This window comes from Salvelinus namaycush, unplaced genomic scaffold (assembly GCF_016432855.1).
Source record: "Salvelinus namaycush isolate Seneca unplaced genomic scaffold, SaNama_1.0 Scaffold291, whole genome shotgun sequence".
NCBI lineage: Eukaryota > Metazoa > Chordata > Actinopteri > Salmoniformes > Salmonidae > Salvelinus > Salvelinus namaycush.
Genome location: NW_024059797.1, coordinates 168,106 through 195,260, shown reverse-complemented (window position 1 = coordinate 195,260; position 27,155 = coordinate 168,106). Strand labels below are relative to the sequence as shown.

The 27,155-nt window shown below is 42.2% G+C and overlaps 2 protein-coding genes across 2 annotated transcripts; one reads left to right on the top strand and one right to left on the bottom strand.

Moving 5' to 3' along the window:
- Nucleotides 1-613: 613 nt before the first annotated feature.
- On the bottom strand, nt 614-17,968 carry LOC120039668 (transport and Golgi organization protein 1 homolog). The gene is made up of 24 exons (XM_038985079.1): nt 17,793-17,968; nt 16,186-16,242; nt 13,886-16,052; nt 13,538-13,603; nt 13,314-13,447; nt 11,700-11,825; nt 11,550-11,571; nt 11,337-11,413; nt 11,154-11,231; nt 10,915-11,025; nt 10,388-10,459; nt 10,167-10,271; nt 9,933-10,049; nt 9,669-9,750; nt 8,543-8,595; nt 8,329-8,419; nt 8,113-8,251; nt 7,734-7,926; nt 7,479-7,546; nt 7,077-7,165; nt 3,349-3,423; nt 3,197-3,243; nt 1,823-2,171; nt 614-1,666 (listed from the first exon to the last, which is right to left on the bottom strand). Exons 3-24 carry the CDS (start codon nt 14,832-14,834, stop codon nt 1,407-1,409), a joined length of 3,303 nt encoding a protein of 1,100 aa, XP_038841007.1. The 5' UTR covers nt 14,835-16,052; nt 16,186-16,242; nt 17,793-17,968; the 3' UTR covers nt 614-1,406.
- Nucleotides 17,969-24,366: 6,398 nt separating this feature from the next.
- LOC120039671 (eukaryotic translation initiation factor 2 subunit 1-like) lies at nt 24,367-26,169 on the top strand. Its single transcript, XM_038985088.1, has 2 exons — nt 24,367-24,505; nt 24,762-26,169. The coding sequence occupies exons 1-2, from the start codon at nt 24,392-24,394 to the stop codon at nt 24,885-24,887; spliced, it is 240 nt and encodes a 79-aa protein (XP_038841016.1). The 5' UTR covers nt 24,367-24,391; the 3' UTR covers nt 24,888-26,169.
- The last annotated feature ends 986 nt before the right edge of the window (nt 26,170-27,155 follow it).

The window sequence follows — 27,155 nt, the reverse complement described above, 5'->3', positions numbered from 1 at the left end:
TCATGATTAACCTTCAGTAACTCCATTTATGGCATCACATACTGTAGAAATGTACAATGTCAATTCAGACCTGGAACAATGTGAAAAACGTGATGACAAACCCTGTTCATTCTACCTGCACTGTTACTGTAGACTAGAGCAGGGTTTCGCAAACTCGGTCGTGCCCCCCCCCCCCTCCTGGTGCACATTTTGGTTTTTGCCCTAGCACAACACAGCTGATTCAAATAATCTAAACTTGATGAGTTGATTAATAGAATCAACTGTAGTGCTAGGGCAAAAGGACTGAGTTTGGGAAATCCTGGACTATAGCATAAGACTCATCAATCCCTTGTATGCCCTTACTTTTCCCTGTGTCATTCACTCAGCACCACTTTCAGTGTACAGTATGTTGGTGACAGGCAGAGCAGAGCCCCACTACACAGTCATTTGACAGCCTCGATAACAGTGTACATCATAACATTACAGATATGCCAATAATCACTCAAGTGTTTTGGTAGCGCTAAATATTGTCGGTGGCTACAAAGAAACGTTCTGGGACCTACAGAGAGTAAAACATTTCTAACCAAAGCATGCAATGAAATACATTTAATGCAAATAGTCTTTAGTCAAGTGCAACATTTTTTTGTTATTTTCTTTTTATTGAAAATAAATAGATAAATGTGATGCATCCCTGATGTAACATAAGAACAAAAAAAGAAACAAATGTGAAGGTCATATGACAGGTGTTCAGTTAATGGGTGATTACTGGCTTTTCACATGTAATACAGCTACCCATACAAAACAAAATGCACTGTCAGACATTTCCTTTCAAACTAAAATGGATCACAAAAGTTGTCATATGCTTCATATGAACAATAGACAACTGCAGTACCTTTTACCAGTTTTATTAATAAAATATCCTAAGAACAGCAAATACATCTTTGACTTTCAACTTACACAACTTTCCTTTTCAGTTCATTCTGAAGAGAGTTTGGGGAAGAGTTAAGATAATATGGTACTTCTGAAATGATCGATCAAGCAACCCAAAAGCTTGGGGTCCATTTATTTTGAATAATTTCCACAGGAAACCATGATAACATTGTGAAATTAATACAAAATCAACATAATACCCTTTGAAAAACTTAAATCCTCAGTCATACAATAGAAATGTTATTGCACAATAGGACTTGCAGAGTAACAAGCCTCAGTTCTACTCCTCTTCAAGTCATTATTACATTTCAGACACGAAACATAAGACATTGATTTTCTGATGCTTTAATAGGAACACTAACTTTTTAGATACTTCTGTTGTTTGCAAGTATATCATATGATATTTATTTTCAGCCTATTAAAAACAAAAAGGAAAAAATAAAGAGATGAATCGTGGTTGATTAAATGTAGCCAGGTCGTTAACGGTTGGTAGGTGTCTAAGGCTCTGCCATGGCAGAGCTGACTGAGTCCTGGGGGGCAGCTGTTGCCTGCTGGGAGCTGTAGTCTTGCCCCTGGCCCTGGGGGCCAGCGTCGGGCTGGGGGCCCACTGAAGAGTCATGGCCATGTGGGACCTGTGGCTGCACAGGGAAGTCTTTGGGGCCGACATGAGGAGGGAATGGGGCCACCCCAGGGGGCAGGTGTCGGAGTGGGATGAAGTGATCAAGTGGTCCATAGTGCACGTAGGTATGTGGGGGTCCTATGGGTCGGGCCATAGGAAGGTAGAAGGAAAAATGAACATACAAATATAACACTGTAGTACCAACATAACAATAGCATTGCTAACCACAACTGAAATACTAATAGCAAAGACTCAACTTGAGATAAAAGTAGGCGGCCAGAATTCACCACCTACCGAATGGAGGAGGCACCGGTCCATAGTGAGGAGGTGGAGGAAGGTACCGGTTGTGTGGGGAAGAGGGACCGTAAGCACCAGGAGGTGGAGGCCGATGTCCGGGTGGTATCATTGAACCAGGCGGGTGTCCGTTAGGCGGTGGGGGTCCAGGAGGCATCATGCCTGAGTGTCCGTTGTCTGGTCGGTACACGGGAGGCATGAAGGGTGGGGGAGGAGGGATGTGGTGTGGTCCGGGAAGGGGACGGTGGCAGTGTCCGGAGGGATGGCTGATGACTGGTCTGAGGCTTGAGTCGAGGGGGGAGCTGATAGGAGAGACCAGCAGGGAGCCAGGACCCTGAGGTCGAGAGTTCTGGAGGAACACAAAAAAATATTAAAACAAAGAATAGCAATAGGTCCATTGTGCTTGTAGCCCTGCTGCTGGCACCAACAATGAGAGACCCTTTCATCTGATTCAAACAGTTTGGTTAGGTTAGAACAAAACAAACAATTATGCACTGGTGAGAAAGACAACAATATCCCACAATAATAAGTCAAGTTACACAGTCCCACAAGAATCACACGACCAAGTTCCACACACTGATTCAGAATCAGGACCGTTTCCACAAAGCATTAACCTCAAACACACACAGCTTTAAATGATAACACATTTGAGATATCCATCAGGTAGTTGTGCTGAAGTTATGGCTTTGTGGAACTGTGTCACCAATTCATTCAATGGGGGTCAGAGGGAGGGTGTTGTAATATAGGGAAAATATAAAAGGAGCTTACAGACGGACCACGGGAAGCGGCAAAGGTCTTCAGACTTCAATGGGAGTAGGGCGGCAAAACGCAAGCAGTTTCGCAAGTGGCGCCGTTCGTGGTACTCACTCCAGTGAGCGGCGACGCTGGCTCTACGCTCAAGGCTTCAAAATATGCATGGTTGACCAATGAGCAGAGTTCTTCTCGCCAACCAACCAACCAACCAATGTTTTAATCACAACCGCCGAGCTGACAAAAACCGGGACCGCTGGCATCTACACACGGTAGGCAGAAATGTTCAGTTTACCGCAGCCCGTCTGTAAGCGCCTTAAAACAAGCAACCACGCATGTCAGAATCCAGCCAGCAATGTTAAGTCTGACAACCCTGTGACGCCACTACCCAGCTGACTGCCACTCCAGCCACTGATCCACGGCTGGGGTAAGCATGCTCACACACACACCCGCATCCCTGCCACCGCTGCCTCGAACATAATACTCACTGCCTCTGGGTTCTCTGTGGAGGCCTGGGCCTCAGCCTGTGACTCTAGTGGAGCGGTCTGTTTAGTGCAAACACACCCACATGATGGAGGAACAGGGGGGAGAGATGCACATTGTCTCAAATTGACTGAAACTTACCGAGCTGCACAGATTGCTTGGTGAGGATGTACGTGGGGCCATGGTGTCTGTGGAGGAACAAAGGGAAGAATGATTAGAGGAGATATAGGATAAGGGCTCGATTAGGGAATAATACCACATCAACCCTCATTGACAAAAAATACAATCCCTACCAGGTCTAGCAGCCACTGGGTGTTTGTGGTACGGAGAGTAACGGCGGCCGTGAGGGTCAGAGTGAGGTCGTGGTCCTGTCGGACAATAAATACACGGTGATACATCAACGTAAAACACTGCAATATTCTCAAATCTTCTAGAATGCTAACCTTGGCTCTCCTGGTTGTCATTAGGCACCTGACTCTAGACCACGTTACTGGTTCATGCTACCATCTATTTATAGCAAAGTCTGGTCTATTTGCAGTCCGAGGAAAATGTTTGGTCATGTCATGGTAGGATATTATTCTTCCAGAACTAGAAGTACCAGTATCAGAATATTTGAGATTCTTCAAAGAAGCCACCCTTTGCCTTGATGACAGCTTTGCACACTTTTGGCATTCTCTCAACCAGCTTCATGAGGTAGTGACCTGGAATGCTTTTCAATTAACAGGTGTGCCTTGTTAAAAGTTAAATTTGTGGAATTTCTTTGCTTCTTAATGCGTTTGAGCCAATCAGTTGTGTTGTGACAAGGTAGGGGTGGTATAAAGAAGATGGTATTTTACCAAATAGGGCTAAGTCCATATTATGGCAAGAACAGCTCAAAGAAGCAAAAAGAAACGACAGTCCATTACTTTAAGACATGAAGATCAGTCAATCTGGAAAATTTCAAGAACTTTTAAAGTTTCTTTAAGTGCAGTCGCAAAAACCATCAAGCTCTATGATAAAACTGGCTCTCATGAGAAACGCCACAGGAAAGACCAAGAGTTACCTCTGCTGCAGAGGATAAGTTCATTAGAGTTACCAGCCCAAATAAATGCTTCAGAGTTCAAGTAACAGACACATCTCAACATCAACTGTTCAGAGGAGACCACGTGAATCAGGCCTTCATGGTTGAATTGCTGCAAAGAAACCACTACTAAAAGGACCCCCATAAGAAGAGACTTGCTTGGGCCAATAAACAAGAGCAATGGAGATGAGACTGACGGAAATCTGTCCTTTGGTCTGAAGAGTACAAATTTGAGAGTTTTGGTTCCAACCTTCGTGTCTTTCTGAGACGCAGAGTAGGTGAATGAATGATCTCCATATGTGTGGTTCCCACCGTGGAGCATGGAGGTGGTGTGGTGTGATGGTGCTTTGCTGGTGACACTGTCTGTGATTTATTTAGAATTCAAGGGACACTTAACCAGCATGGCTACCACAGCATTCTGCAGTGATACGCCATCCCATCTGGTTTGCGCTTAGTGGGACTATCATTTGTTTTTCAACAGGACAATGACCCAACACACATCCAGGCTGTGTGAGGGTTATTTGACCAAGGAGAGTGATGAGTGCTGCATCAGATGGCCTGGCCTCCACAATCACCCGACCTCAACCCAATTGAGATGGTTTGGGATGAGTTGGACCCCAGAGTGTAGGAAAAGCAGCAAACAAGAGCACAGCATGTGGGAACTCCTTCAAGACTGTTGGAAAAGCATTTCAGGTGAAGCTGGTTGAGAGAATGCCAAGAGTGTGCAAAGCTGTCATCAAGTCAAAGGGAGGCTACTTTAAAGAATCTCAAATATATTTAGATTTTTTAACACTTTTGGTTATTACATGATTCAATATGTGTTGTTTCATAGTTTTGATGTCTTCACTATGATTCTACAATGTAGAAAATAGTAAATATAAAGAAAAACCCTAGAATGAGTAGGTGTGTCCAAACTTCTGACTGGTACTGTGTGTATGTGTATATACAGTTGAAGTTGGAAGTTTACATACAGTTAGGTTGGAGTCATTAAAACTCGTTTTTCAACCACTCCACAAATGTATTGTTTACAAACTATAGTTTTGGCAAGTCGGTTAGGATTACGTTCATCTCTAGGAGACAGAACGCGTCTCCTTTCTGAGCAGTATAACGGCTGCGTGGTTCGATTACAGGCTCAAAATGGCCAGAAACAAAGACTTTCCTTCTGAAAGGCCAGCATCCCGGAGTCGCCTCTTCACTGTTGACGTTGAGACTGGTGTTTTGCGGGTACTATTTAATGAAGTTGCCAGTTCCTCAACGTGTGAGGCATCTGTTTCTCAAACTAGACACTAATGTACTTGTCCTCTTGCTCAGTTGTGAACCGGGGCCTCCCACTCCTCTTTCTATTCTGGTTAGAGCCAGTTTGCGCTGTTTTGTGAAGAGAGTAGTACACAGCGTTGTGCGAGATATTCAGTGTCTTGGCAATTTCTCACAAGGAATAGCCTTCATTTCTCAGAACAAGAATAGACTGACGAGATTCAGAAGAAAGTGCTTTGTTTCTGGCCATTTTGAGCCTGTAATCGAACCCACAAATGCTGATACTCCATATACTCAACTAGTCTAAAAGGAGGCCAATTTTATTGCTTCTTTAAATCAGGACAGTTTTCAGCTGTGCTAACATACTTGCAAAAGGGTTTTCTAAAGATCAATTAGCCTTTTAAAATGATAAACTTGGATTAGCTAACAACGTGCCATTGGAACACAGGAGTGATGGTTGCTGATAATGGGCCTCTGTACGCCCATGGAGATATTCCATTAAAAAAATAAAAGCCGTTTCCAGCTACAATAGTCATTTACAACATTAATGTATACACTGTATTTCTGATCAATTTGAAAAATAAAGGACATTTCTAAGTGACCCCAAACTTTTGAACGGTAGTGTATATTTTAAATATATATATATATACAAATGTATGGAATGCAGTAATCCCACAAGGGAAAGCAAAGGCTGAAGCTTTAGTAACCTAACGAGTTGCCACACACATATGATCTCACAACAGCTGAACACAACAAAAACACCACCATAGTACTGAAAGAGCAAGAGGGATGCAAGAGCGGTTATTCCAAATTGTGAAAGCAAACGAAGGCATGGGAACATTCTGGATCGTCTGGACACGCAAACACAGGTGAGAAAGATGGGTATGGCAGTAGAGGGAGAAAAGATGGCAGTGAAAGAGACAGGAAAGAATGTCTTCGAAAATCAGAGAGGACGTAATTAGAAGACAAACATTAGGAAGAGGAAAAGGTCAAATGGGTACCAACTAGGAGCAGGATGAGAGCAGTAGGAAGAAAAATAAGGGAAATTATTGGAACACCACAGCGGAGGTAAAGACAGGGAAAAACGAAAGGTGAAAAAGAAGCGGGGAGTCAGGGCATACAAGGGTGAACAAGGGGGGGATGGTTGATTGGCTGAGGGATGGTACTGCTCGGCCAATCAGGGCCAAGGCTGTCCGGGGCGTGGGTTCAGGAGACTCACGGTAGGGCTTGTTCCTTCGCCCCACAGGGGGGGGGGGGGGGGGGGGCACCCGTGAACTTCTCACAGGTGAGGGCCTGTACGAATCACCTGTTTAGCAAAACCATTTAACAACAAAACACTCAGCCAAATACCACTCTCAGTCTCTCCACATTGGACCAGCTACAAGGAATTCAAATCAAAACCCCAGGAAAACATGCATTTCAGAGGGTGGACGTCAAACAGCAGATGAGGTATCAGACAGTCAAAAAGTCCAAGATCTAATTTGAAACGCAGTCACAGATGATATCCAACCGACAAGACAATAGAAATGTTCAGGAACGTTACAGAACGTTCAGATAGAAATATGATTCTCTGTCCTCAAGAATAGAGTCATATCAGCCCTATTCATTTCATTTCTACCTGCAAGTTATGTTCTGACGATTTTGCCTTACTGAATGCACCCCAGACGTGCCAGTACTAAATAACGTGAACTGAGGATTGGTTCTTACCTCGTCGGAGAGGCATGGGAGCCATCCCAGGGGTGGGCTTGAACAGAGGCCTACAGAGCTCCTTCAGCTTGCTGGACATGTCAGTCAGTCTAGGGTGAAAAAGAGAACAGGCATTTAGATTCTCAATACTGTACCTCCAAATCTAGACTAATACAGCTTACTGCATTGCAAAACTGTGACCAAAACACTTGCATTTGTGGCCCTTCGACTTGGCAGTGCAACCTTTGGTTCACAATGTGCCTCTTTTTACTTTACTATTATGACTAATTCAAAAAGTAAATGTGAGATTGACCAAAAATAAACCAAATGAAAGGATCTGCCTGTCTCCATTTTGAGTGAGCAATAGGTGAGCCCTGCTTTGGTATAGCCCAATTGAGTCTGTTGTATTAGTGTTGCACTCACAAGTTACGAATGTTAGTTGTTTCCTTCTTCTCGTCGAACAGAGCTCGCTCTGCGGCGCGTGCAATCACCTAGAGAGAAAGAAGAGACATTTAAAATCTCCTGTTTTGGACTAAACTCACCTTACAAATGACTGGCCAAACAGAAGACTTAAAAAAAAAATCCTGATCCTAATGTATGTGCCATCGATGGGGGTTGAGAAATGAGACATTTGTTGTTTCTTTAACAAATGGACTAATAAAGTTGTATTGTACAAACCCAGTTCTCGTGAGATTTCTGCTCCTGCTCAATGATCTGAGCTTTGTAGAACTTCTCGGTCCATTTCAGCTCGTCCTGGATCTCCTTAACGCGCTGCCTACACACCTTGACCTCCTCCTCTAGGGCCTTGCCATCCATCTCCGTCAGCCGGTCTTCCTTGTTGGGGCGCTCAAACTCCTCCTTGGTCAGCTTCCTGTAAGGCGACACACAAATTAAATCAAACTATTTAAAGACCATTTGAAAACCTCAAACCTCACAGTAAAAGAATACAGTAAAAGACAAGGAAATGTTTTTTTTTTTTTACATGCTGTGGAACCATGGAGAACAAACCCTACTATGGTATTAACACATGAACTGCACTGCTTCTGATTCCACTTACTGCTGCAAAGCGTTCTCCTTCTGCTGGTACATCTCTGTCATGATGTCATTCTTCTGCTGCAGGGTCTTGTACTGGTTCTCCAGGTGGTTCTTGTCACTTTTCACCAACAAGATGTCATGCTCCAGCTTCTGAAATTGCTCTGTGGTGAAAACAAGTTGATAGTGTTGAGAGAGAAAAGGCAGTGATGCATATCAAATTCTAGTTGCTGGGACATACCTTCCAGCTCTTTCCTGGACTTCTCTTCGTTCAGCAGCTTGGTCATGAAGCGATCGCGCTCTTCCTCCACAACAGACAGAGTGGTCTGGACCTGTGGAAAGTTCTTCCAACAGTTAGTGGAAGAGTTGACACACTTCTTGGTTCTGAGCACAAGTTTTACCTGCCTTCAGGTACACAGAAATCTGGGTCCGTTCAAGAAAGAACTCAGTCTTACCCGAGAGACATCCATCATTTGCTTATGGCGGTTTTGGATGATGGTCTGCTTGTCTGAAACAAATAATTGTAAACACAGTGACACGTTTCAGGAAAGTAGGCGTATGTCGCGCGTCAATACTTCACAGGAGAGGCATTTGAATGTATAACTATCAAAATGCGTTTTTGGGGGCAAAATGCCTTCTGGTACGTGAACTTCCATGTGCCTTAATAACAAACTTGTATGCCATCCGTAAATCCGAATAAAAATGGTAAACTATGAGCAGAGTTAGTTTAGCCACGGAAAAAGGAAGGAACCTTCCCTCTAGCCATGATTGGCTGAGATAATGGATGAGCTGGACGCGCCATGAAACGAGTTCGGATTGGTCTGCCATGTAGCACGCTTCTGTCTATAACATGAGCTTCTCAGTATGTGTAAGTAACCCTTTCTAACGCAGCTTTTTTGAAAGATGCTCTCCACTTTTAGGAGACCCAAGTTTTGAAATCAGTGGACTGTCTGGTGGAAGCAGAGTATGATAGCTAAGGAGATGGAGAAAATTCTGTGGTTTGATTGCAAATATGCAGAGGCAGTCGAAAATAGAACACATAGAAGGCTGTTGTATAAAACACCTGTCTCCTGAATACATCTTCAAACTAAGGGAAACCATTTTCAGATATAAGTTTCTAATTTTGTCAGAAAGTCGTTTTCTCATTGCAAAATAAAGCATATTGTTAGCTAGCTAACAATATGTGTGAACAATGCTGAATGGGTATAGACAAAGAAGAGCTCTCCAGTATGGGTTACAAGTTTATCAACTTTCAAAGCAGAATTACTTTCCCATTGTTCCTCAACTGTAGTGTATGATATACCATTTTGATGCTCCGAGTCTCTACTTTAATCCAATGTAAAAAAAACACAATTTCAAATTTTGCTACATAAGACCAAATCACATGACAGTATCCTAATCAGAGAAGGCTGGTGGGAGGAGCTATAGAAGGACTGGCTCACTATAAAGGCATAAATGGAACGGCGTCAAGCACACTGTTTCCATGTATTTGGTTCCATTCCAGCCATTACAAGGAGCCCGTCCTCCTATAGCTCCTCCCACCAGCCTCCTCTGATTAGGACACCGTGTCAGGTGACTTACCGTTAGAGGCTACCCCGTTAGCAACAACTCCACCTTTCAGGTCATCGCAGGCCTCCAGGTCTCCTAGCAGGTCAGATAGAACCTGCCAGAGAGGTTGAGAACCACCAATTGATACATTACACTTTTCCCATGGAATCAGTCAAGAAGTATTTTTTTGGAACATAATACAGGTGACATGTTTCTTTGTCATCAGGGTGCATTTGAGAAGGTGTGAACAGGAATTGATGTGTGTAACAATATCGTAACGTGTAAAAAAAACTCAACATTGTGGTCCTTCTGAAGGAGGGAATCCTCCAGGTCTTTCTGGGACTTCTGGTAGACTTTGATCTGCTCGCTTGTCTCCCTGTGCTTCTCCTCCCACAACTTGGCAGCATGGTGCAGCTGTAACAAGGAAATTAGGTCATCAGGACGGTGCAATGCAGGCCCTGCATGGCCAATGAGTCCTACACAATGTCATGAGGCTTAAAGTGTGAATCGTTGTTCCATATTGGTACTCACCGAGAGGTTCTCCTCCTTCAGGGTGGCAATATCCTTCTCCAGAACCTGGACCTGGACAATCCGGGCATCTTCGTGGAGCTTGGCTTCATCCATCAGAATGGTAGACTACAGATTCAATGATAAGGATAATGAAAAGGAAATAAACACTTTACATTTGATTGTTGCAATGTTAATATATTTGACATATTTTCATTGGGCCTGTTCACTTATATGACCTATACCTTCGACAGTGCATCCTGGGTCTTCTTCTTGCTGCGCTTCAACTTCTCAATGGTTTTGTCCATTTCGGACATCTATGGGCAAAGATAATGATAAGCATAATGACAACCATCTTTCTCTGTCCTCATCAACGAGCCATCCTATTTAGGATAGTAGCTGGCTAATAGTAGCTGCCTATGCTGTCTACATCACGAAAGCAACTGCTCTCTAGGGTGTCTCTCTCTCATTTGCAGGCTGTCCCTTTCTCTCTGTCTGCCCGCGCAAGTCCATGCAGCTGTAGGTGCAATGGATTGTGGTCATTTTAGTCAATTACCACATTTTCTGCACTAAACTATGTGGAATATTTATTTTCCTGTTGAAAACTACAACGTCCCGAAGTATGTGCTTGATTTGATTTCTCTCTAGAGAAACGGCACATTGAGCTCACATAATAAACTAACTTAATGGAATTCAAATAATTGAACCGACGTCAGAGAATTGGTTGTTCTGAAACATTTTAATTACAGCTAAATCGCTCAATACTACTCACCATATCTTCATGTTTCGCAGTATTGGCCCGCTCTTTGTCAAAGGATATGGCGTGTAAGTTATTTTCCTCGTCCAGGCGCTCATTTTGTCTCTCCATCTCTTGCACAATATTCTATTGGACAGAAAAAGAAAATGCGTAGTCAATTTAAACACTATGGAGAAGAAAAAAATAATAAAAGATCTAATAATTGTCAGCATGACAATGACATGTGATCAAGATAATATTTCTTAGAGACTCACCTCCAATTCCTGGATCTTTTCCAGAGATAAAGTGGCAGATTTTTCAGACAGCTTTTGTTTTTCTTTAAGTTCTTCGCCCTGAGGGGAACCCAGTAGAAATATACTGTCAAAACATTATGTACCTTAATTCACATTGAACTCAAAAGTCTGGATCTTAGTCAGTGAAAAGTCTCTGCAACTTACCTGTTGCTGCAGTTCAGCGACCTTTTGGAGTATCTCCTTCTTCTCTTGTTCAAGCTTTTTCATCCTGTCCACCATTTCTTTTTCAGTAGCGAATAAAAACCATGACAAGAGTATGAAATCAGACATGGTTTACACATGACAAGAACACCAGCCTGTAAGAAATATGAATGAGGATTCACTATGCACCCTAAATAGCCAGAGAGAAGAACTTACTTAGATATGACTTGCTTTTGACCTGTGAGAAGGAAAAGAAAAGTGGCAGCAAACAGCCTCCTCAACGGTAGCATACAATACATCATAGAATAACATAAAGCAATCAGATGATGAAATTATGAAAGCAGTAACTGTGCAACAACGACTTACAGATAGAATGCTCCTCCAGAAGAGGAAGCCGATGACCCCGGCACCTGCAGTGACCAGCACGGGTTCACAGGACACGCCGTAGAAGTCTGGACCTGGCTTCCAGTGCTCTGGCAGGCTGGTGACCAACTGGGGAGAGACAGGTCCAATCAGTGTTACTACAGCACCATGTCAGGCTTAGCAAATAAGTTGGGTAATAGCTGGGCTGAGATGACAGAAGAAAATAAGTGATGTTAAAAACATTGAACTAAACCATCAGGCATTCCAGTGTTCTGTTTACAAGCATGGCTAATGGTTATCCCACTGAGCACCCTCTCAGTCAATGCAGAGGCATATCTTCAGATCAAATCAAGGTGGGTTTAGAAATAGACGTAGCCTATAACCTAGTTGTTGATCAAAATCAATAGAGAGAGGATTTGCCTTGACCTTATGTAATTAATGGGGATTGGATTGGACTGGGGCCCTACCACTGTCCAACCATGGTGACCTTTGCACAATACAGAACTTCCATCGCAGTCGCTCAGTGAAATTCAGGGATTGGCTAAATTAATCACCACAGAGTGGATCTAACTAACAAGCCTTAGGCCTATGTGGATTTAGAGTGCAAAAGATTGCATCATGTAGCCTTTCACCCTGTAAAATGGCCAATAAACAAAACAGATGATTACATAACATATCACTAGACATGAGCCACATGTAGATTTTAATGGCATGTAACCTCAAGTGATAGTTATGTAAGGGGAAGCTGTCAAAGCAAAATTCAACAACTTGAAGGCACCTCTCGATCTGAGACCCAGATATAGGAAGAACGGATACTGCTAGTCTGGAAAGTGAGCCATTTTTTAAATGAGGACGAGGACAGGCAAATGAAGTTGCCAACAAGATTCAGTTTCAATGTAGCTAGCTAGCCAGCCATGTGGCGGCCTAAGACTTGACTAGCCAGCTAGCTACATTGTAGCCAACTACTTACATATCGAAGTACAAGACAGTACAAGACAGGCAGTTGATCAGATTCTGTCATCAGGGGCAAAGTGGGTAAAGGGGTTGTTTCTTCCGAATCCATCGCTACTGTACGTTACTTTGACAGTTGAGCTGGCTATCTAGTTAGTTTGGCTTGTGACTTGCAATGCAACTCGTTTGCGTAAACCAACAACATGTCTACTAGCCTCCTTTTAGAGTTCTGAACGTGATTACTTTCTAAGCAAAACGCACAAAGCCTGGTAAAATGAGCGGGGGTATCATTTATATCCCACTCAATAAGCAAAACACCGGCTGTGGACACTTAACTTCAGTCTACACTTCACTAGAACAAGTCAACTAAAAAATGGGAAAGGATCACTTAACCTGGGCTGCATTCAGTACGTTTTTATGTTCTGGAACGTTTAATTTAACGGAAACGGTGCTGTACTCAACTACCAGTTGAAAACAGGGGAAGGGTTGGGTAACGCTGTCAGCATGGCAAATGCCGCCCCCCAAATAAAAATAATACATGCATTGTCCCAGCAATAATAAAATAAGTATGAATACTTGAGTCCTAAGCACTACATGCAGGCAATTAGTCAATTACAATAGGAAGGAAAGCCCATTCACAAGAGAGAAATACATGAAGTAACTTACCATAACACCATATATTCCAAGATACTCATAAAACAGGGTGACGAGACGACCAGATAAAATTAGCACTGATACGAATGATGAACCACTCTGCTCATCTTCATGGAAATCAGTGACAGCAGGTGACTCCAGAGATCCTGGAAATACAGCACAAGCAAATTAGGTTAATGCATACAGTTTACATCTCACCACAATTTCAAAAGTAGGGAAGTATAATGAACACCTACCTGAGGGAGGGTGATCCATGTCTACGCTAAGTCCCATGTCCAAGGTATTTTCAGACATATTCCCATCTTTTGAAACATTCAGAGAGGTTCAAACAGTGAGTAAATGTTCATGCATTGCAATCTAACTGGCATTGTCAGGAAGTGTATTTGTTCTGTCAACAGATTACTATTTACTTTGTTGTACTTCTTGGGCATTTCTTAAATACAGCTTATTCTGCAAACCAAATCTCCAGGCATTATTATCATGTCATTAGCAATGAATGAGACTTTCCAAATATTTATTTAACAAAAGGTTTTAATCCTCCTATACTCTGACTTGAACATAAACTGAAAAAAAAGCATTATTACCTGTGTCAGGGTGTAGTTGACTGCCCGCTGCCATGGGAGCACTGTTTCTGGCCGTTGAGTACTTCTGACGCAGGGTGAACACCAATTTCTGGAAGTCGTCCAAGATGGAAGCTTCCTCAACAAACTCACCAGCCTCCTGCTGCAGGTCAGCGTTCTCATGGGCATCCAGCATCCTCTCAATCTCATCCAGGATTGGGGTTTCAGAGCCTTCCAAAATGGCTTCCAGCACCGTTTCAATGTCCTCACTGACGTTTGTCTGGGACCGCCGGGCAGCCTTCAGCTCCAGGTCAAAAAAAAGGAACTCCAACCTAAAGAGGTTCTGAGGACCTAGAATCTTTTGGAGGCGCTCCATGTCCTCCTCCTTGCAGCGGTCTCGCAATAGTCTCAGCCTCAACACATTGTTACTGTATTCCGCCTCTTTGTTTGGAAGGGGATCCAGAACTTTATCTTTAAGTGAGGGCGTGTGGCTTTCAGCATCATTTTCAGTCTCATGCACCTCAGGTTCTATGTCAATAGCCTCGTCGTGTTGGACCACATCCAACACATCACTGGATACAACATCGGTTTGTGTATAACTATTGGGTTGCTCTGACCCAAATTCAGATAGACTTTCTGTGTCATTTTCATCAGTGTGCTCAGTTTTGGATGAAGACAATACTGCATTTTCATCCTCTAGCAACTCTTCCTCAATCTCTTCCCCCTCTAGGTGTATTGAATCCTCCTCCTCTATGGGGAGTTCTTGATGGCTCTCTTTCACCATTGTGTTTTTACTTGGATCTGGGACCTTCTGGTATGGTTCTCGAAATAGTCTGAAAAGCTCTGTACCACCCTGTTTAAAAGTATTCTCTACTTGTGAGAAATCTATTGACTCCTCTTTTTGTATGGGGAGTTCTTCAACAGCTTGTTTCTGCTCTGATTCGTTCATTTTACTATCAAAGTCTGAGAGCATGTCTGTCTGTGAGAGCTGTTTAGGGACTGGGCTGTCATCTTCTGTAAGATTCTCTGCTAAAGCCTCAGTGTGTTCACTCGCCTCATCAGCAGGAGGTGTTGAAGGTTCGATGACACCTTCTTCAGATTCATCCTCAAACTGCAACGTCTGAGAATCCTCATCAGGTACTTTGACAGCATCCTCACTGAAATTAGAGTCCGCAGGTTCCTCAAAGATTAGCTCAGAGGAAGTAGAACAGCCAAATGACTCCTTGGGTTCTTCAATTTTGGGAGGCTCCTCTGGTGTAATCTCACCTTCATCATCATCCTCCTCGTCATCTTCCTCTGAACCGGCAACATAAGCTATTCTTTCCCCACCACTGACAATGTTAAAAACGGTATCACCAAATGCAGACCACAGGTTATTGTCCTTGGAGTCCTGTTTCTGTGTATGAGGTACCTCTGATAGACTGTCTTCCTCATCTGTCTGATCAGATTCCGGAATGTTCTCGTGTTCCAAATTATAACTTTCTTCAGAAAAAGCCAGCAATGGAGTTTCCCTGAGATGATGATCACTGTCCTCATCCTGCTGATATTCAGTCTTGTCACTTTCCTCGTCATATGGAGTCACCTTCCAAGTGTCCTCATCATTGGAAGTGACAGCATCAAAAGTTATTCCAAGTGTGGTGTTTAACTCTGGAATAGGTCTGCCTTCTGAAAAACCATCAGGTGCATTTTCTAACTCAGGATCATCTTTGGATTCAGGTTCTGAGGGGGTTTCTTTGATCTCACCTTCCTCTGGTTCAACAACACTGTACGGCACAGAGTCCTCTGTCCTCTGCTGATCTTTCTGAAGGTAATCTTTGATCCTCTCAGCTGTGGTCTCAAGTACAGTGTTAGATTCCACTCCCTTTGTGTCAAGAGTTTCAGGCTGAGGCAGAGAGGACTCTAAAGCCTCAAAATGTCTCAGATCATCATTATCTGGAACCTCTACAACCTTATCAATGTCCTCAGGTACATCCCTATCAATCTCATCATTTTCTAACAGTGTCACTTCAGGTGGAGGCTCATCCACTTCCACCGTGGTGCTCTCAGCACTTTTGTTAAGGTACAAAGTCTCTGTGGTTACTTGCACAGATTCCTCCTTGTCTGTTAACAATAAAGAGGAACCTAACAGTGAATCAATGGCATAACTGTCAAACTTATCGTGTCCAGTGTCAAAGCAAACAATGTCGGTTTCCTGAAAAGAAAAAGAAAACATTGTTTGAGTCATACTACCTATTTCAGAAAGAAGTTCAGTCATTCCAGACAATGTTTTAAGCGATGATGCATTGGCAGTAGTGAACTAGGCCTACATCTATTTATTGACTTACCTCAGCAGGAATCTCCAATTCTTTTTCAGTGTATATGTGATTGATTACGAGTTGGTCCTTATTGAAGTAACCAAAACGGTTACCAACCCATTGTAAGAAATGGAAACAAAACAGAGAATGAAACATGTTAACAAAACAGAAAAAGCTTCAACATTCCTTCTAGACTGCAATGTTATCATATACAGTACCAGTAAAAAGTTTGGACACACCGACTCATTCAAGGGTTTTTCTTTATTTTCTACATTGTAGAATAATAGTGAAGACATCAGAACTATGAAATAACACATATGGAATCATGTAGTAACCCCAAAAAAGTGTACAAAAAAATATCTAAATATATTTGATATTCTTCAAAGAAGCTCAAATCAAATCAAATTTTATTGGTCACATACACGTGTTTAGCAGATGTAATTGCGGGTGTAGCAAAATGCTTGTTCTGTTGTTGAAACAGGAATGCTTTTACAACAGTCTTGAAGGAGTTCCCACATATGTTGAGCTCTTGTTGACTGCTTTTCCTTCACTCTGTGGTCCAATTCATCCCAAACCATCTCAATTGGGTTGAGGTCGGGTGAATGTGGTGAAAAAGCCCTTACACAGCCTGGAGGTGTGTTGGGTCATTGTCCTGCTGAAAAACAAATAATTGTCCCACTAAGCACAAACCACATGGGATGGCATATCACTGCAGAATGCCGGTTAAGTGAGCCTTGAATTCTAAATAAATCACAGACAGTGTCACCAGCAAAGCACCCCCACACCTCTTCCATGCTTCACGGTGGGAACCACCCATGCGGAGATAATTTGTTCACCTACTCTGCATCTCATAAAGACACAAAGGTTGGAACCAAAACTCTCAAATTTGTACTCATCAGACCAAAGGACAGATTTCCACCAGTCTAATGTCCATTGCTCGTGTGTCTAGGCCCAAGCAAGTCTCTTCTTCTTATTAGGGTCCTTCAGTAGTGGTTTCTTTGCAGCAATTCAACAATTAAGGCCTGATTCACGCAGTCTCCTCTGATCAGTTGATGTTGGGCTATGTCTGTTACTTGAACTCTGTGAAGCATTTACTTGGGCTTCAATATGAGGTGCAGTTAACTCGCAGCAGAGGTAGCGCTGGGTCTTCCTTTCGTGTGGCAGTCCTCATAAGAGCCAGTTTCATCATAGCGCTTGATGGTTTTTGCGACTGCACTGTTCTTGCCATAATATGGACTTGGTCTTTTACCAAATCTTCTGTATACCACCCCAACCTTGTCACAACACAACTGGCTCAAACGCATTAAGAAGGAAATAAATTCCACAAATAACATTTTAATAAGGCACACCTGTTAATTGAAATGCATTCCAGGTGACTACCTCATGAAGCTGGTTGACAGAATGCCAAGTCTGTGCAAAGCAGTCATCAAGACAAGGGGGGCTACTTTGAAGAATCTAAAATATATTTGATTTGTTTAACACTTTTTTGGTTGCTACATGATTCCATGTGTTTTCCAAAGTGTTGATGTCTTTACTATTTTCTACATTGTAGAATAATAGTGAAGTAAAACCCTTGAATGAGTAGGTGTGTCCAAACTTTTGACAGGTACTGTAATTTAATATTAACTCATACTTACACTCCCTGCACATATATTTGTCCATTGGCCTGAGAGTTTATAGTAGACATATATAGTCTCTCCTTTTTTAAATGACAGAAACCGACAGTCTGGTCCGGTGAAATCGCTGAAAGCTTTGCCCCGGCACAGGAGCACTGTGGAGAGGAATGATTCAAAGATCAGTTGTTTCACGCCTACCAAAGATTCCAGCCCATTACCTCAGCGTCCACCCTATGTGCCCCATGCACAATCAGGGCGTGAATAGAATACACATCACTAAAGTAAGCCTTGTTTTATCTGCTTCTCTTTTTACAGAGCCAGAGTATCCAAAAGGAAAGCCAAGCATTAAGGCTAAATAGAATATTGTTTTTGTCTTGATAAGGTAGATGTAAAAAGAGAAGAACTTGCAAGCAGAGGGGTTAATGACATGCCAGTATTTTATGTCAACAATAGCTAGCTTTATAGCTAACCAGGCCTATACACCATCTTGCAATTTGCTTCCTAAGCCAACACAGAAGTATGATATATTTATGGTCAGTTTAGTAAGTAACTATAGTAGTTGATTACAATTAAGCTCACATCTCTATTATTGTGTGTAGCTAGCTAGTTAGTTAACTAAGAAGACTGTCAGATCAATTGGCAAGTTGTCATGTAGTTAGTTAGTCAACGTTCACAAGTTTGGATTAGCTATGGGCCCTTGTGTGGCTTTGCCTTTGGGTTCAAGAAAATATATAGGCCGAAAGCTTGTGCAAGCTACTAACGTAGTTACTACAGAAACACAGTTATATAGTTTCAGAATTTGGCAACTAGTCAGGCAGTAGCCAACACAGGCCGAGACTTCGCTTCGGCTACAACTAAGCATAGCTTAGGTTATTATGCATTGGTAGTGTAACGACCCTGGGTTTATAAGCGCGGAAATCGACTCTGCCGCACGAGCCCTCGCGCTAGCTTGCGACTCTACGTCTTACAGGAAAGCGCTCACCGGCCAAGCACACACACTGTCGTGGATGCAAGGTCCGATCACTTCTGACACCAATGTAATGAAACAGTGGGGAGCAGGTCTCGAACCCTCGAACTCCTAGCCCGAGGTCCGGCGCGCTATCGACTGTGCGCCGGACCCTGGGGTTATAAGCGCGGAAATCGACTCTGCCGCACGAGCATGCTTTTGCGACACAGTCGATAGCGCGCTGGACTTCGGGCTAGAAGGTCGAGGGTTCGAGACCTGCTCCCTAACTGTTCCATTACAGTATTTACAACTAACGTTAACGACAATTGCGCTAGGTTAGCCGAGTTTATCCCTTTGAAATGACAACGCCGGTCAAGCTAGCTATCTATTGAAAGATGGAAGCATCCTGAAAGTTCGCTTGAGTTTAGCGCCAAGTACTTACCACTGCATTCCTCGTCTGCACATCTTTTGAAGTCGGAGAAGCTCCTTTCGACTGCGGCTTTGGGTATGAAATTATGAATACATAAAATAAAAATGTATACATAATAAACATTTACAGCCATGTTGGCAATTGGGCTGGCTGGTTCTGCTCGACTATGAACAGATGAAGCCTAAACGTCAGCAAATCCAAGGCTGGAACAATTCGCAGGATGTTGATCGTAGAGGCAAATATCAAAATCTGGGCAGACAATGTAAAAAATAAGAGCAAGGACATGAAACCAGAACGCATAATAAAACCGTCTTATTGCGTCACAATATACGTTCTGATTCGGGTTTATCACGTCTTTGTTGGATAGAACTAAACAGTCCACAAGTTAACTGACAAGTGAGCGCAATATCCCATTCTCCATTCAATTGGACTTTCTGACTATCGCAGATGTATTATGATACATTAAAAGCACATGTTCATTGTTTTTCAGGCACTGGGTACCAAAACAAACAGAGAGGATAGATAGGACTCACATTTCCAGGATAGGCTATAAACTACGTTTATATTAACCTGTAAAAGTCAGAATTGATCAAATAAATGTTAATACAAAAGCGTAGTTGCTGGACGAAGCTAAGGGTTGGCGATACAGTTGTTTTTGTTTCACCTGTTATCAAAATAGTAGCCACTCCCACCCGAATAGACTACAATCACCCCATTAAACAGAGGACATCATTTTACTCACATTTGGGAGGACCCTCAATGACGGTAATGATCCAAGTCACATGTCATTGCCAATAAAATGACAAAAAAGCATTGCAACAAATTACAGTCCTATAACAAAGACAATGTATTTAATTACATGTTTTGATTTGACCTTTATCTAGGCAAGTCAGTTAAAAATAATTTCTTATATACAATGACGTTCTAAACCCTAAACCCAGACAACGCTGGGACAATTGTGCGCTTCCCTATGGGACTCCCAATCACAGCTGGTTGTGATACAGCCTGGAATCGAACCAGGGTCTGTAGACAGAAGCTGCTTTTCAGTCTCTCGATCTCAAGGCCATCAGACTGCGAAACATCACTAGCACATCAGAGGCGGCTGCCTATAGACAAAGATTTGGAATCACTGCCAATTTTAGAAATGGATCACTAGCCACTTTAATAATGTTTCCATATCTAGCATTACTCATCACAAACCAGCTCGTGGAGATAACAAAAATATATTTTGTTATTCCTTAACTGAAGTAAACTAAATACAATTAACAATGGTGTGTGTAGTCAGTAATCAGTAGTGTGAGTGTTTGTGTGCATAAATGTGATAATGAGGGGTGTTGAAAGGTGCCAAAGCAACCAAACGGCCACAAAAATGCCACAACCAAAAATCTATAAATGTGTCTGCATGGAGAGTCTCCCCAATGAATGGGGAATTGGTGCATTTATCCGGGAACACACCCTGGCCCAGGTGTGTCCCATGTCGCTGACGACCCTCCCAGCCCTGCCCGCCAACATCCTAATAAGGAAAACAAGAGCAAAGCGAAATAATACGGCAGACAGAGCAGGAGGGTCGTCACAATATGTATAAACTGCACTCCACACTATTCTACGGTATCGTAGTCACTTTAATTGTGTTTACATACTGCATCACCCATCTCATATGTATATACTGTATTCTATACTATGCCACTGTATCTTCGTCCAATGCCGCTCTGACATACACTGCCGTTCAAAAGTTTGGGGTCACTTAGTAATGTCCTTGTTTTTGAAAGTAAAGCACATTTTTTGTCCATCAAAATAACATCAAATTGACCAGAAATACAGTGTAGAAATTGTTAATGTTGTAAATGACCATTGTAGCTGGAAACGGCAGATTTTTTATGGAATATCTACATAGGCGTACAGAGGCCCATTATCTGCAACCATCACTCCTGTGTTCCAATGGCACGTTGTTAGCTAATCCAAGTTTATCATTTTAAAAGGCTAATTGATCATTAGAAAACCCTTTTGCAATTATGTTAGCACAGCTGAAAACTGTTGTTCTGATTAAAGAAGCAATAAAACGGGCCGCCTTTAGACTAGTTGAGTATCTGGAGCATCAGCATTTGTGGGTTCGATTACAGGTTCAAAATGGCCAGAAACAAAGAACTTTCTTCTGAAACTCGGCAGTCTATTCTTGTTCTGAGAAATGAAGGCTATTCCATGCGAGAAATTGCCAAGAAACTGAAGATCTCGTACAACGCTGTGTACTACTCCCTTCACAGAACAGCGCAAACTGTCTCTAACCAGAATAGAAAGAGGAGTGGGAGGCCCCGGTGCACAACTGAGCAAGAGGACAAGTACATTAGAATCCATAGGCCTAATGGACACATGCTCAAACTCGCACACATTTGATAGAATAAAAAATAAAAAAAAGGGGTAGGTGCTACATCCATTTTTGGACACACATTGTTTTAACCATGTTATGAGGCTATACAGTGTTTGTTTACATTTACAATGTTTACAAACACTGGAGGAAAACAAGTTCACACACACACTACCGTTCAAAAGTTTGGGGTCACTTAGAAATGTTCTTGTATTTGAAAGAAAAGCACATTTTTTTGTCCATTAAAATAACATCAAATTGATCAGAAATACAGTGTAGACATTGTTAATGTTGTAAATGACTATTGTATTTGGAAATGGCTGATTTGGAATGGAATATCTACGTAGGCGTACAGAGGTCCATTATCAGCATCCATCAGCGCAAACTGGCTCTAACCAGAATAGAAAGTGTGGGAGGCCCCGGTGCACAACTGAGCAAGAGCTCAAGTATATTGAAGTGTCTAGTTTGAGAAACAGACGCCTCACAAATCCTCAACTGGCAGCTTCATTAAATAGTACCCGCAAAACACCAGTCTCAACGTTACCAGCGAAGAGGCGACTCCGGGATGCTGGCCTTCTAGGCAGAGTTGCTAAGAAAAATCCATATCTAAGACTGGCCAGTAAAAATAAAAGATTAATATGGGCAAAAGAAGACAGACACTGAACAGGGGAAGATTGGAAAAAAGTGTTATGGACAGCCTAATCTAAGTTTGAGGTGTTCGGATCCCAAAGAAGAACATCCGTGAGACGCAGAAAAAATGAAAAGATGCTGGAGGAGTGCTTGACGCCATCTGTCAAGCATGGTGGAGGCAATGTGATGGTCTGGGGGTGCTTTGGTGGTGGTAAAGTGGTAGATTTGTACAGGGTAAAAGGGATCTTGAAGAAGGAAGGCTATCGCTCAATTTTGCAACGCTATGCCTACAACAGGACAATGAGCCAAAGCACAGCTCCAAACTATGCAAGAACTATTTAGAGAAGAAGCAGTCAGCTGGTATTCTGTCTATAATGGTGTGGCCAGCACAGTCACCGGATCTCAACCCTATTGAGCTATGGGAGCAGCTTGACCGTATGGTACCTAAGAACGGCCCATCAAGCCAATCCAACGTGTGGGAGGTGTTTCAGGAAGCACGGGGTGAAATCTCTTCAGATTACGACTTCAACTAGAATGCCAAAGGTGTGCAAGGCTGTAATTGCTGCAAATGGAGGATTCTTTGACGAAAGCAATAATTTCAGTTAAAAATCATTATTTATAACCTTGTCAACATCTTGACTATATTTCCTGTTAATTTTGCAACTAATTTCATGTATGTTTTCATAGAAAACAAGGACATTTCTAAGTGACCCCAAACTTTTGAACGGTAGTGTGTGTGTATACAGTTGAAGTCGGAAGTTTACATACACTTAGGTTGGAGTCGTTAAAACTCGTTTTTCAACCACTCCACAAATTTCTTGTTAACAAACTATAATTTTGGCAAGTCGGTTAGGACATCTACTTTGTGCATGACACAAGTCAATTTTTCAACAATTGTTTACAGACAGATTATTTCACTTATAATTCACTGTATCACAATTCCAGTGGGTCAGAAGTTTACATACACTAAGTTGACTGTGCCTTTAAACAGCTTGGAAAATTCCAGAAAATGATGTCATGGCTTTAGAAGCTTCTGATAGGCTTCTAATCTACACACAATACCCCATAATGAAAAAGCAAAAACAGGTTTTTAGACATTTTAGCAAATGTATATTTAAAAAAAAAACTATAATATCACATTTACATAAGTATTCAGACCCTGTACTCCTCCATGCTTCACGGTGGAAACCACACATGTGGAGATCATCCGTTCACCTACTCTGCGTCTTACAAAGACACTGCGGTTGGAACCAAAAATCTCGAATTTGGACTCATCAGACCAAAGCACAGATTTCCACTGGTCTAATGTCCATTGCTTGTGTTTCTTGGCCCAAACAAGTCTCTTCTTCTTATTGATGTCCTTTAGTAGTGGATTCTTTGCAGCACTTCGACCATGAAGGCCTGATTCAGACAGGTCTGATTGTCTCCTCTGAACAGTTGATGTTGAGATGTCTGTTACTTGAACTCTGTGAAGCATTTATTTGGGCTGCAATTTATGAGGCTGGTAACTCTAATGAATTTATCCTCTGCAGCAGAGGTAACTCTGGGACATTCCTGTGGCGGTCCTCATGAGAGCTAGTTTCATAGCGCTTGATGGTTTTTGCGGCTGCACTTGAAGAAACTTTCAAAGTTCTTGAAATTTTCCGCATTGACTGAACTTCATGTCTGAAAGTAATGATGGACTGTCGTTTCTCATTGCTTATTTGAGGTGTTTTTGCCATAATATGGACTTGGTCTTTTACCAAATAGTGCTGTCTTCTGTATACCACCCCTACCTTGTCACAACACATTAAAGAAGGAAAGAAATTGCACAAATTAACTTTTAACAAGGCACACCTGTTAATTGAAATGCATTCCAGGTGACAACCTCATGAAGCTGGTTGAGAGAATGCCAATGGTGTGCGAAGCTGTCATCAAGGCAAAGGATGGCTACTTTGAAGAGTCTCAAATATAAAATATATTTTTTGGTTAGCTGATTCCATATTGGTTATTTCATAGTTTTGATATCTTCACTATTATTCTACAATGTAGAAAATGTTAAAAATAAAGAAAAACCCTTGAATGAGTAGGTGTGTCCAAACTCTTGACTGGTACTGTATATACATACATTTTTTTATTAAAAAAGACAAAAGCATCCACTGAAAGTGACTTTTAGTCCAAGATCTGTGTCAGGGAAAAGGCTATATGCATCACAACATTGTGTCTCTTTGGGTCTCTGACAGATTAATCTGATAGCGCCGCCGCGCTACGTCATGACCACCACCACACTGGAGCGCACAGAGGGTCTCTCTGTCCTCAACCAGGCCATGGCTGCCATCAAAGAGAAGATTGAGGAGAAGCGAGGAGTGTTTAACATCCAGATGGAGGATTTTACATAAAAATCATGTTTGCTGTATTTTAATACATTAGGAAGAGGGGGACAATGGAAAGTCCAAGGTGGGGTGGTAGAAGTTTCATGTAAAACAGAAAATTGTAACTCCTGCCATATGTAATACATGCTTTGGAAGTCTTACTCGCCAGAGATCTCACATTAAAACAGTATTAAAAACAGCAACAATGTTCAGGACATTGCGCTTTCAATGTCCATGTGTTAATTGTCTTATATGTTTTCCTCCCCTCCAGGCGAAGGTTGTGACCGACATAGATGAGACAGAGCTGGCCCGCCAGCTGGAGCAACTGGAGAGAGAGAACGCTGAGGTGGACGGAGATGACGAGGATGGAGAGATGGAGGCCAAGGCAGAGGACTAAACTAGATGAAGAACTGAGGGATTGGATACGACGACGAGACCAATTATACATATGCAGTCCAGAGCATGTATTCATAAAGCATCTCAGAGTAGGAGTGCTGGTCTAGGATCAGCCCACCCCCCCATATGTAATCTTATGCATAATGATCTAAAAGGCTAAACTTATCCTAGATCAGAACTCCTATTTTGAGATATTTCATGAATACAGGCCTTGTCTGATGAGATGACGAACTTCATATCAAATCAAGCATTCTAGAACGTCTCTCCAACTGAACCCTTTGGATCAGTAGCAGGGACCCTCTCAGGGAGACTGATAGAGAGATGGCTACAGGCACTGACTGTCATACTGCCAAACAGGGCTGGGAAAGGCCTCTGTGATTATACCAATGGACACAATAACAACTGAATATGATCACTGAACCCTAGCTGTTTGAATTGCATAAGAACGGGTGGGTTGGGGTAGGATTAGCCTTTTTGTGCTGTAGCCAACTCCTCTCTGTGTGGAAGAGTTGGCTACAGCACATATAATACAAAATGGGACAAGGCTTGGGTTGGTGGGGTGGTAGCCTGGTCCCGTGCTGAATGTTCTTTAACCAACTCTTTGTGACACATGCAGTATAGGACCAGGCTAGAGTGAGTAGGGGTTTAGATAGATTCTGAGAATATAATAAGACAAGTGTTTTATATATAGCAAGGACATATTTTAGGAATGAGTACTTTTGAAAGTGGTTTTGACTATCTCCCCAACTCCATGAAAGGACAATAGCGTTCTTGTTGTTTTCCTGCTCAATATGGTTCAAGTGAAATGTCGGGCGGAAGAGAATAATGCTCACCTAACCAACTCACACAGATCTTTATAACTTAGGGTGCATTCTGGATATATTTCTATTTTGTCAGGACTACATTCTTAACATTACATTAAACAAATAGAAAAGTAAATATGTGTTATCAGGTTAGAAGTGATTGAAAGTGAAACATGCACTTAAATTAAATGTGGGATGCAGTTATAGCAGAAGCTGTTGGAGAAAGGTCCATGTGGGTACTCTAGCCTTTATCAAAGATTTTAAATAAGATGTTTAATTGTTGTCACGTGCACAGGATATGTACAGTGAAATGTGGTGCTTTATAGGGTCTGCCATGGCAGTACAGCACACCTGGAGCAAATTAAGGTTAAGTGCCTTGCTCAAGGGCAAATCAACCTTGTCGGCTGGGTTACTAGTCCAACACTAACAGCTAGGTGACCTTCTTCCACCCATTCACAAAATAAGCAAATTAACCATATTCGGCAGGACAAGCACGAGATAGTGAGATCCTATTGGGGCGTTTTTGAATACATTTGCGTTTTTCCGTTATGGAACACTTACTCTGAAATGCGCATCTAAACAACGCACTTTTACCAACGTTTCTAAAAAGGTAAAGTCTACATAACTTAATCTACTCTGTTCGTAACATATTCTATTTTTGGGAGCAGAAAACTGTATTGAGATTACATTTTTAATCGATGAGTAAATTACCACTGCCGGTCCCTGAGCTTCCTGTAGAAACTGAATCTGGCTCATTATTCTATTTTTGCTATTATCTCTGGTTGTAGTTTGTCTGCACTACAAATCCCAGAATTCCGTGTTAGCAGTCGGTAGCTAGTAACAACCCTGAAGGCTTACTAGTCAATCATCTAGTGTCGCAAAATATATATACGACTCTGCAAAATTGCTAGCTCTGTAGGGCGACAAACTATGTGTAATATTTGTGTTGTGGAGAAATGACCAGGCAGGAGACGGGAGTACAGTTAGTTTTCGTTTAGTCAAAACCTCTCGTGCTCTATGGTTCCCGGGCACACTAGTGCGCATGTGCATTTCCTATTAGGTGTAGTAACGTAACACTGTCGTACTACATCACTGCTTAGTAACAGCATAGTATACTACACTATGAAGATGAATCGACCTTCAATCAAGGTAAATATCGTGCTAGCTACGTAGTTAGCTTGCATAGCGGTTTGATTTTTGCTTGCTTAACGTTAGTTTGGGACACAACATCGCGAGTCTGTGTAGCAGGGTTTATGTTAGGAAAATGCGGCCAAATCTTACCAAATTCTGATGTGCACTTTGAACATGTTAGAATAACTGTCGACATTTACTTTTCCTCAGCCAACAAAATGAGTAAGTTAATGAACAGCAAAATCACTATCCTATGTGAATCTACTATAGTAGAAAAGTTTAGGCTACCTATTATATTGGTCAGCTTGTCGAGAAAGATCGTCTATTCCAGAGTC